Source organism: Rhinolophus sinicus, linkage group LG09 (genome assembly GCF_036562045.2).
Source record: "Rhinolophus sinicus isolate RSC01 linkage group LG09, ASM3656204v1, whole genome shotgun sequence".
Lineage (NCBI taxonomy): Eukaryota > Metazoa > Chordata > Mammalia > Chiroptera > Rhinolophidae > Rhinolophus > Rhinolophus sinicus.
Window position 1 is genome coordinate 67,150,348 of NC_133758.1, and position 12,750 is coordinate 67,163,097.

At 34.5% G+C, this 12,750-nt stretch overlaps 1 protein-coding gene across 1 annotated transcript in view; it reads left to right on the forward strand.

The window, feature by feature from the left end:
- Window positions 1–12,750, forward strand: part of COG5 (component of oligomeric golgi complex 5) — a 310,758-nt gene that overhangs the window by 204,287 nt on the left and 93,721 nt on the right. Inside the window, exon 11 of the mRNA XM_019745323.2 lies at window positions 8,755–8,836. Within this exon, the coding sequence (XP_019600882.1) occupies window positions 8,755–8,836 (82 nt within the window). The remainder of the gene's footprint in view (window positions 1–8,754; window positions 8,837–12,750) is intronic.

A 12,750-nucleotide genomic window follows, 5' to 3' on the forward strand; every position in this document is an offset into this window, starting at 1 on the left:
TTCTATTTAATTGTATCCGTTTTAAAAAGTCTCATCTATTCTACCTTCAAAAAGTATCTGAAATCTTACTTTTCACTACCTCCTACCACAACTTTAGTCTAGCCCCATTTTTAAAAACAAAATGTACATTGTACCATAAATATATTGTTCAAAGAAAAAAGAACAATATACATATAAAAGCCTACATTTTTATTTTAACTGAAATTCTATTAGGCTTTCTCATTTTGCTCTGTGGTGTTCATCTTGAAATCTCTACTGAGTTTCTATATCTTCCTTCTTTTGCAGTCATACACAGCAGTGTTTCTCCCTGAAGGCTATTTTCCAGTAAAGGGAGTTTTTTTTCTTTGCCTTGTATTTGCTTCACCGATCCCTCTGCTTTGAATCCAGAAGATGATTAAGAACTAATTTAAATTCTTATCTGTTTGGTTTCTTTGATCAAGTCTGGAGGCTTTCTTATTCACAGCGTGATCTCTCCACAGAGATCTCTGACACAGACTTTTTGCTAAATCTTTTACTCCTCTTCTTTTTTATTTTAACTTCGCTTCCTGGGTTCCGTCTGACTTCCCTCCTGAAGTAGCACTCTGACTGAAGAATCTCTTTATTTGGTCCCCACCTCCCTCCTTCATCTCAAAGTTAAAGGTAGATTGTATCTTCTCTTTTCTCAGACGTATCCTTCTACTTTTCTTTTTCATTGTGCATCTTAGCCGCTCCTAGCACTCTCAGCTTTCTCCAATATCAACCTTTCTGGGCTACTTCCTCTCTAGGGTCTACTATCTAAAACCAAAACCAAAACCAAACCCTTGGTTTTTTATCTGCCTGTTTCTTCTCTTTCTGCCCAGGTTTCAGTAAGCTACTTTGTGTCTCCTTTCTTATTTCTGTTTTGCCCAAACCACTGAAATCAAGCTTGCACTCCACTGAAACAGTTCTTGATGAAGGCATTCTAATGACCCAACTACCAAATCCTTCTGCTCCCTTCTGACTCCCTCTTTTACTTCACTCCTCTGAGGTAATAACTACTTCTGTTTAATGCTTTCCTCCTTCACAGTGTCAATATAAGAAACATCCATTCCTGTAGAGAATTTTTACGAGTTTATCTGAGCCTAACTGATGACATTGCTGGGGAGCAAGATCTCAGATGCTCTGGAGAATGACAGTTTTGCAGCTTCTTTTTATACATTTGGAATTAAGGAAGGATCATAAGGAAGATGACAGGAAGGGGGGAGAAAGTGTGGTGGTGATTGGATTACAGGACAGCTAACAAGATTAAATGCTCCCTTGTGAGTGGTTATGCCCCTGAGGGGTCTGAAAAGAGGTTTACTCTGGCATTTCAAAGGTATGTTAACTTAGATACTAGAACAATGGACAGGGCTTGCCTAAGGCGAAACTTAAAGAAGTTGTAGGCCTGGAGCTGTGACTACCCACCCTGACCTGCCCGGTTAGGAATTGATCAGACCACCCTGTGAGGTTTCTTTTGGGCACTGGACTTATTTATTACAGGTTCCCTTTTTATCACAACAGATACTCCATCTTTTCAGAATCCTTCACCGATTCCTTCTTTTCTACCTGCCTCTCCTATTAAAATATTTTATTTATAACATTTAAAACATACCAAAGTATAGAACTAAAATATAGGACAGTGAATCTCACTGTGCCTATCGTCCAGATTCAGCAGTTACTAACTTGTGACCAATCTTACATAACTATCTTCACCACTGCTCTCTCTTCACTCTGAATTATTTCCTCTACCAACCTTTAAGTAATGCTGTTCCCCTGGGTTCCATCCTCGGCTGTTCTTCTCATGCCCCATGCAATCTGTGGAAAAGCTCACACATGCTACCATTTCTACCACCTCCAAATACTGATGATATGTAAGTCTATTTCTAATGTTTAGATCTTGTTCTTAAGCAGGAGATTTATACTCACTGTCCTACATCATCTTTACTTGGATACCCCACAGGTACTAGAAGCAGAAGATGAACTAATCTTTCTCCCTGCTTCTCCGAAAATTCCGTTTTGGTTGATCAGTCTCCATCCTCCTGGTCCTACATAAATACATCCAGTTGGAGTTCTTCATAAACATATTCATTCACCTGCTCATCAAGTCCTACCAGTTTTTCTGCTACCCATTCTTACTACTCCTCCACTGCTATGGCCATAGTAAAGTCCCTTGCACCTAGACTTTTTTTGCAAACTCATAGCTGGTCTTGTTGTCTGCAGGCTCACCACCATCCTCCACACTTTATCTTCCACATTGTTATCAGCGTGATTTATATAAAACAAGCCTGATCATTGTATTCTCATTAAAACCCTCAAATATTTCACTGGTGTCCTTGATCTGATCCTTGTCTTACTTTCCATTCTTCTTACCTCTCTCCAGAAATTCTGCTCACTATTCATTCAGAAAATATTTGTTCACTTTTTTGTGCACTGTTCACCCCTCCCTCTGGAATACTCTCTGCTCATCTCTTCTTCCCATCTGTGTGGTGAATTCCAATCTTCCTGTAAGATCTAGCCCAAGATATCCGGATTTTTCATAACAAGTAAATCCTATAAAGTATTATAATCCCTATTGTTTCCATAGTTTACAAGATCAGAAAGATGAAACACGTGCCCGAGGTTATAGAGCCAATAAATGGCAGACCTTGGATTTATGTCAAGTTCATCTTCAGACCCCATACCCTTTTACCACACCTAATGCAAGAATGTTAGCTTGAAGTTGTGGACCTTATGCTTTGTGCGGAAAGAATCTATCAAATATATTTGAGCAAGGAAATCTATGGTTAGTTCCTTGTTTAAAGATAAAAAAATAAACCATATCCGCATTGAAATCTTTTCTGTTTAAGTATTATCATTCTGAGTTTGTCTCTATATTTATGTCAAAATCAATGACAAAAGCAAAGACCAAGCTGTAATTCTAAATAACAGATTCATCCAAACATAAATGTTTTAGTATTCCTGTATATTTTATTGTTATTCTATTTATATCTATAAAATATATCTGATTTTGGTTTTATTTTCCACTTATTGACCTCAGCCAAAGGTCCAAATTTCATCCTTTTAAAAGTTAGAATTATAGTATCATTTCTATTTATAACTAAGAAACAAGAAGTTGTTTTAAATTGTGCACATTTCCCAGAATTGATCTGATAACATGACTGAATTGAACTTAATGAAAGTGCTGTGGTCTGAATGTTTGTGTCCCCCTAAAATTCCTATGGTGAAACCCTAACCCCACCCCAAGACGATAGTATGAGGAGGTGGTGAGGCCGTGAGGGTGGAGCCCTGACAATCAGGATTAGTGCCCTCATAAAGGAGGCTCCGGAGAGCTCCTGCCTTCTGTCATGTGAGGACCCACTGAGAGGATGGCCATCTGGAAGGAAGCAGGTCCTCACCAGACAACAAATCTGCCAGCACCTTGTTCTTGCACTTCCCATCTTCCAGAGCTGTGAAAAGTAAATTTCTGTTGTTTATAAGCCTCCCAGTTTATGGCATTTTTGTCATAGCAGTCCAAACAGACTAAGACAGAAAATAAGCCGGTATTGGGTGTAGATAGATTATTGTCAAGTATCCTTCCAGTTTAAATCTAGTTCAAGTATTAAAATCTAGCTGAATGAATTTTATTTCAACACACTTAGGAACAATTACTTGACAGGCTGATTGACTTGAAAGAGTAAGTGAAATTATTCTTTTTATATATCTTCGTATTTTCTTATTTTATGCATACACATCTATGTAATATATTTATGTAAATATTGTGGTTTTGACAACAATTTTTGATAATTCTTTGGTAATTAAAATCATAATTTTATATTTTGGCAGAACATATGTAATACATATTATATATGTTTCTATATATACATGCACATCATGTACAAAACATTATACATATACATACAGAGATGCCAAAAATGTGCAATGTGTACACATTTTAAGAAAGGAAAAAACTATTAGAATTATTATACTCAATATATACCAATAAAAAATGAATACAAGTCACGTTTGACTTCTGCAGTTACACGAGGTAATCAAAGTGGTTACCATCAGCATAATTTTAATAGTTTTTTTTCTTTCTTATAATGTGCATACATTTCTTTGGCACCCTCTGTATATGTGAACTTTTTGTTTTAATATACTATCCTACCCCCAAATCTACTTTTTCATTATTCTCTCCTACACTTTTCCCATGCCTCTGAATCTGCTTCATTGCCTTTTATCTTTCCTAAGCAGTTTTCATGTCCTTTCTTGTTCCAACAACTATGTGTCTTCCTTAGTACAAGTCTTTGGTAACTGACTCAGTTCTTAATATGATGAATCCATGGAATTGACTGACTGATTGATTGATTCATTCATTCATTCATTTTTTTTTTTTTCGGCAGTTGTACTAGCATTCTCCAGAGAAACAGGACTAATTAAGATGTGTATGTATAGAGAGAAAGAGATTGTTATAAGGAATTGGCTTGCGCCATTACGGAAGCCATAAAGCCCCAACATCTGCATTCGGCAAGCTGGAGACCAAGAGAGTGGATGGAATAGTTCTGAATTCAAAGGCCTGAGACCCCGGAATTCCTCCCAAAGGCCTGCAGGCTCAAGACCCAGGAAGAGCCAGTATTTCAGTTTAAATCATAAAGCAGGAAAAACTGACATCCCAGCTTGAAGACAGGCAGAAGGAATTCTCTTAGCCTTTTTGATCTGTCAGGTCTTCAGCTGATTGGATGACACCCACTCACATGATTCAGGACAATCTGCTTTACCCAGTCTACCTGTTCAAATATTAACCTCATCCCAAATACCCTCACAGACACACCATGATTATCTTTGTCCAAATATCTGTGGTGCCCAGTAGGCAGTCTAGTGGGCTCAGAAAATTAAGCACCATAGCAGTGTTAGGTGCCCCTATGTGAAGTACAAGGAGACATGTTAGTTGTCTCTGTTACAAATTAGAAATAGTATTAGCAATGTTGACAAATATTCATAGAGTGCTTACTATGCCAAGCACTGTTTATGCACTTCATTACAATCAACTCGTTCAGTCTTTGTAATAAATGCATGGAATGGGTTTCCATTTTACAGATGAGTATGCTGAGGTATAGAGAATAAGTAACCTATGCAAGGTCACACAGTAAGTGCAGTTTTGATCTGAAGCTTATTTGGCTGTGCAGTTCCCCCTCTTAACCACTGCTCTGTTCCTTTACCTAAGTAGGAAAATATTATGATGGGGAATCTGGAACGCTGTAGAAGTAAATAACACTGCACCGAACCTAGGGGAACCAAGAGAAAGGACACCTCAACTGAACTCTAAAGAAGGTGCAGGTTTTAAAAGCTGATAACGGAGGTAGACTACAAAAAAATCCTTCAAGAACCTGAAAGAATTTGAGTGTAGTTGGACCTTTGCCCTCAGTGGTGTGTAAGAGAAAAAGGCTGGGACAACTAGGTCATAAAGAGCTTTCTAAGTCAAGTTAAGGGGGAATAATACTTTAATATCTATCAGACAGACCTCAGGTCAAATCTCAGTTCTGCTACTGTCTTGTAATTCCAAAAATCTCACATTATCTCTTTGAACTTTGATTTTCTCTCCAGAAAGGGACTAAGTATGCCTTCTTTTAAGATTGTTCCATTCATTCTTTCAATCGGTATTGTATGCTTTTTATGTCCTGGTCACATTCTTGGTGCTGAAATTACAGTGATAAAAGAGACAAAGCAGGGAGTCTGCTGGCATGGAGCTTGCTTCTAGCGATTGTTGTAAGGTTTAAATGAGAGCATCTGGTAGTGTCTGTTACATATGGACTTTCAGAAAATGTTAATTCTTCAGGTAAGGTTCGCATACAGTCTAGCGTATGGACACTTTGTCTGGGTTCTTCTCTGATTAACTTAAAAGTACATACTTCATGGCTTTGAATTTTTAAGTGACTTGTGACTAAGAAGGGAAAAGAAGCCACATTATCTGGGAACCCATCTTTTCTTTCAAATAGGCATATCTAGGAGTTAGAATTTTCTTGTTTACTTTGATAATTCTAAAAAGCCTTAAAGAATTCCTGTTATTTCTAGAAATCTATTTTTATAATTCTGTGGAGTTAACAAAGATGATTTGCCTCAGAGGAATTTATGGTTAATTGTAGGAATAAATAATGACACATTCAGAAGAAATAGAAGAAAAAGTCTTGAGGGAAGATAAAAGCAAACAAAAATAATCCCCAGAACAAACACAGAAAACAAAGGAAACACACAAAAAAAGCATAAAATTAGATGATAAAAGCAAGAACAACCTATTAGGTAAACATACATGGTTTGTAATTTTTTTATTAAAAGACAAATATAGTGTTTAAAAATAAAATACATATTATTGGTAAGAGTCACATCAAAAAGAAATTGACAGAAAAAATAAAGTAAATAGATTGATAAATGTTTCTCAAGTGAAAGCAATAGGGACAGTATTAGTTTTAGATAAAATAAGACAAATAATGGTATATAGAATAAAGAAGGTCACACAAACTTTCTATTACTAATCTCTTCAACAAATGGTGGTGGGAAAACTGTATATCCATGTGCAAAAGGAAGAAATTGGACCCTTACTTTCCATTGTACCAACATTAATTTAAAATGAATTAAAGCCCTAAATGTGAGACCCAAAATTATAAAACTTCTAGAAGATAACATAGAGGAAAAGCTTTATGACATTGGATTTGGCAGTGATTTCATGGATATGACACCAAACTCGCAGGCAGGAAAAGCAAAAATAGAGAAATGGGACTACGTCAAACTTCAAAACTATGCAACAAAGTATTTTATTAATTAAAGGGTATTAATTGCCTTTTATTCACTTAGCTATAGATTTCTTTACTGGAGTCACTGGGCTAGTATATTAATAGATTTTCTAACATTAGATGGTACTTACATTGCTGACATAAGTCCTACTTGTTTGGGTAGATAATTCAAATAATTATTTTAATACACTGTTGAAATCAATTTGCTTTCATATCTGAGAATTTTGTATTCGATTCTTAAGCAAGATTAACCCAAGTTTTGTGTGTGTGTGTGTGTGTGTGTGTGTGTGTGTGTGTGTAGAAGTATATATATAGTCATCAAATTTTCCACATCTTAGAGGGAAAGCTTCCAGTTTTTTATCATTATGATATTATCTGTGGACTTTTCATATATAGTCATTATTATGTTGTGATAATTTCCTTCTGCTACTAGCTGGCTGAGTGGTTTTAACATGAAAGGGTGTTGAATTTTATCCAGTGCTTATTTTGTGCATCAATTGAGATGATCATGTATTTTTTGTCCTTCATTCTGTTAATGTCGTGTACTCATATTACATATACTTTAAACTAAGGTGCATGATATACAGTACATATATTGTATAACATCTTGAGAATCTGAATCTATTTCCTGATCATTGCATAAGAAATTAACAATTATTTGATTTGCTTTGTTATAGTATACAATACCCAGAATTCAAAGCAAAAGACATATTAAGAAAGAAATTATCATGTAAATAGAAGTGTGGATAGGTATAAAAGTGAGAAATCAGTATTTCTTGTTGGTCATTTTCTTCATTTATTACCTTGCAAATTAGAATTTCTTTTGTTACAAGTGCAAAACTAAAACAGAATTAATAAATTTCTTAATTATTATTTTTTATGACAGTAGTCATGTTTGAACATTAAATAAATTTTATTCAGGTTAACAGAGTGAATCATATGAAATTTTCATTTTGTACTTCAAAAATCGGCAATTTGATGTTGTACACCATATGCGCAAAAGTACCTTGAAAGTACTGGGTAAAATTTCTAGAAGTGTGATTCTGTTTTAACAGAATTAAAATACTTTGTCTTGTTTTAACAAATGCTACTTAAACTAATATTATCCTTTTTTAGTTATTACTTTCTAAAACATGTATTCAAAGTGGAATATAAAATTATACTAAGCTAAGTAGCAGTAATTCCTGTAACTTAAAAAAAAACCTATTTCAGGCAGTTCTGTTTTATAATAGGTGAGTTATATCTTGGTGGTTGGTCATTCTTAGTCTAAGCATGCTTCGTTCATTTTGTTATGGTCACAGAAATTGCCTTCTGTATCATCACCAAGGTGATGATGATAGTAATTGTAATAATAACTAACATTCACTGAGGATGTATAATATGTTAGGAACTGTCCCAAGACTTTATTTTATACACTTATTTATTTATTTATTTGACTTATTTATTTATATTGGGGAACATTGTATTTTTCTAGGACCCATTAGCTCCATGTCAAGTCATTGTTTTCAATCTAGTTGCGGGGGGCACAGCTCAGCTCCAAGTCAAATCGTTATTTTCAATCTAGTTGTGGAGGGTGCAGCTCACTGGCCCATGTGCGATTCGAACTGGCGACCTTGGTGTTATGAGCACTGTGCTCTAACCACTGAGCCAGCCAACTGCCCCACTTTTATACACTTCTTAAATCTTCGTAATAATCCTGCAGTGTAGGTAGTGTTATTTTCATTTTTCAGTTGGAAAGGAGGCACAGAATGATTAAGCAACTTGCCCAACCACACACAGCTAGTAAGTAGCAGGGCACGATGATGATTGATTACTTGAACATGAGACATGATTGAGTCATCTATATATTTCTACTTAGTTACTTAATAATTCCATTGTTTAATAGATGTCTTAAAATTTCTCATTTCAATACAGTTTTAATAAATCTTCATCTTATATCTTATCCATTGTAATTTTTAAGAATTAATGAATACGTCCTTTTTTTGGATCACAGGATGGAGAATCTGAAATTTTATACACATTTTGGAATTCAGTTACTCAAGCACTTTATTCTCAATTTCAAATGGCAACAAATTGTAAGTATACTATTTACTTTGCAAATTCATTTCAAAGTTATTCAGTTACTTTAAAGTCAAGAAGTTTTTCTCTATTGGTTTATAAAACATCTTTTTAAAACTCCTGGCTAATTATCATTTCTCATTTTAGCCATATATTCAGTTTTATAAGTGATAAGTTAATTTTTTATATTTTTTAAATGATTAGTATCTTGAATAAAATTCTCCAGAAAAATAAGTTGATTCTCCATAATTTAAACATACAGGAGCTCTGTCTGAATTTTTCCTCTGTAAAGGATGTTAGTGCTTGTAGAATTATTTTCCTAACTAAAAAAATATTAAAATGCAGAGACTTGGTAGCTTTTTCCTTATTGTTTAAAATGAAGATTTGATGAATGAACAGGTGAAATAGCTGCATCATGAATTAAAAGTTGCTTATCCAGATATGATCCACGAAACTTTTTCTTAATTTGTTTTTGCCATGAAATAATGGCACGGGGTAGTTCTAAACAGTGAAATGTAGAAACTAATATCTTATGAGTGTTATTGTCTAATGACTATAAGAGTACTGAATGTATCTAGGATTTTTAAAAGCAATTTGAGAATTTGTGTGTAGTTAAGTTTTTATTCACAAACTTCTCCTGAAAGTACCTAGTACATATGAGTGTAAACATTATTTAGTCACTGGCAACACAGGATTGAATAAACCACACTACCTACTTCCCTACATCTGTTTCTAAAGAAGTACGTAGCAAGTTTGCATCCATAGAAGAGGTCTTCATTAATGTGTGGCAAAACAGAACTTAGGCAGAGGGTTTATTTAGGGCTGATTCACTCCATTTACTTCTACAAATCACACTATTCAGAGAATACTGTACATCTCCCTCCATTATAGGTACCTGTTCTAGTCAGCTTTTTTGGAAAATAAAATTCACCAATTTTAAGCAGAAAATTCTGAGTTTTGAGCAATTGTTTACATCCTTATAACCACCATCACAATTAAAATATAGAACATTTCTGAAATTTCCCTCAAGTACTTTTGTAGTTAATCTCCAGCTCCTTTTCCTAGATTTTCATAAAAATGGAATCATGCAGTGTACAGTCTTTTATGTCAGCATAATTATTTTAAGATATGTCCATGTTGTTGCATATATGAGTAGTCTGTTTCATTTTATTTTTTTTATTTTTAAAATTTTTATTGGGGAATATTGGGGAACAGTATGTTTTTCCAGTACTCATCAGCTCCATGTCAAGTCATCCTTTTTCAATCTAGTTGTGGGGGGCACAGCTCAGCTCCAAGTCAGGTTGTTGTTTTCACTCTAGTCGAGGAGAGCGAAGCTCCCTGGCCCATGTAGGAATCGAACTGGCGACCTTACTGTGATGAGCACTGTGCTCTAACCACTGAGTCAACTGGCTGCCCATCAGTGGCTCAACTCCAAGCTCAAACCGTTGTTTTCAATCTAGTTGTGGAGGGTGCAGCTCACTGGCCCATGTGGGCATTGAATTGGCGACCTTGGTGTTGTGAGCACTGCGCTCTAGCCATGGAGCAAATCGGCCAGCCTAGTCTTTTTCATTCTAATTGCTGATTAGTACCATTGTATAGGTATATATATATACAACAATTTGTTTACCCACAATTGTGGGTAACAATTGGGTTACCCACAATTGGGTTGTTACAGTTTTGGGTTATTATGAGTAAAGCTACTACAGTCATTTACATACAAGTCTTTTGTAGATATGTTTTCATTTTCTTGGGTAAATACGTAGGAGTGGAATTTCCTGATTATTTGATAAGTATATGTTTAACTTTGTAAGTAATTGCCAAACTGTTTTCCAAGTTAGATGTACCATTTTTCATTCCCATCAGCAATATATGATAATTTGAGTTGCTCTACAATCTTACCAATCCATGATACTCAGTCATTTTAATTTTAGCCATTCTTTTGAGTGTGTAGTTGATTTAATTGTGGTTTTAACTTCCACTAGCCTAAAGACTAATGATGACCATATTTTCACATGCTTATTTGCTATCTGTATATATTCTTTGGTTATGTGTTTGTAAAAATTATTGGCTATTTATTTATTTTTTACTTTATTGCTTGTTCTATTATTAAGTCCTAAGAAATTTTTATGTATTCTAGATTCAAAGTCCTTTCTCAGATGTGTTTTACAAATATATCCCCCTTGTCTATGGTTTGCTTTTTCATTTTCTTAATGTTTTCCAAATGACAACAGTTTTTAATTTTGGTAAAGTCAAATGTATCAATTTTTCTTTTATAATTTGCAGTGGTTTTTTGACGTAAGAAACCTTTGTCTAACTCAAGGCCAGAAGTATTTTCTCCTGTATTTTATTCTACAAATTTTACTGGGTTCGTTTGGCATGAATTTCTGTATCTGATATGAGAATAAAAGTTAAGGTTCATTTCTTTGTATATGGATCTGAAAGATTATACTCTGCCTGTTGGCTGCCCTGGTGCTCTTGTTAAGAGTCATGTGGTTATATATGAGTAAGACTGTTTTTGGAATCTGTTTTGTTCCATTTGTTTGCATGTCTATATTTGTATAAAAATCATAATCACTAAAGTGTAAGTCCTCCTATTTTATCTTATTTATCATAATACTTTTGCTTATTCTAGGCACTTTGTATTTCCATATATATTTCAGAATCAGGTGGTTGTTCTTAAAAAAATGTCTCCTGGGATTTTGCTTAGGATTGCATTGAATCTGCGGATCAATTTGTGATGAGTTCACATCTGTGAACAATACTGAGTCTTCACATCCATGAGTGGGGTATACCTTACCGTTGATCTAGGTCTTTTACATTTTCTCTTATCAATGTGTAGCTTTTAGTCTATAGGTCTAGCAAATCTGTTCTTTATTTAATAAGTTTTTTATCATTAGTTTCAGGTATACAAAACAATATAGTGCTTAGATATTTACACCACTCACGAAGTGATCACCCCAACAAGTCTACTACCCCTCTGACATCATATATCGCTGTTACAATACCATTGACTATATTCCCTATGCTGTACTTTACATTCTGTGACTATATATATATATATATATATATATATATATACACACACACACACACACACACACACATATATACATATATACACATATAAACATATATACATATATAAACATATATACATACACACACACATATATATGTATGTATGTATGTATGTATGTATGTATGTATGTATAGTCACCTGAGCCTCCGGGCTGGCCCTATATATATTTTTAACTATAGTTGACATTCATTATTATTTTATATTAGTTTCAGGTGTATAGCACAGTCACAGTAGTTAGGCAATTATATAATTTATGAGTGATTTCCCAAATAAGTCTACTACCCATCTGACACTACACATAGTTTTTACAATATTATTGACTATATTTCCCATAGTGTATTTCTCATCCCCATGGCTATTTTGTAATTACCAATTTGTACTTTTAATCCCTTCACCTTTCATCCATGCCCCCAACCCCTCTCCCTTCTAGCAACCATCTGATTGTTCTCTGTATCTATGAGTCTATTTCTGTCTTGTTTATTCATTTATTCTGTTCTTTAAATTCACATATAAGTGAGATCATAAGGTATTTGTCTTTGTCAGTCTGACTTATTTCACTTAGCATAATACTCTCTAGGTCTATCCATGTTGTCACAAATGGTAAGATTTAATTTTTTCTGGTCAAGTAATGTTCCATTGTATATATGTACCACAACTTCTTTATCCAGTTGTCTATTGATGGGCATTTCAGTTGTTTCCATATTTTGGCTATTGTGAAAAGCACTGTAGTAAACATAGGGTGCATGTATCTTTTCAAATTAGTGTTTTGGATTCCTTTGGATAAATACCCAGGAGTGGAATTGCTGGGTCATAAGGTACTTCTATTTTTAATTTTTTGAGGAACTTCCATAG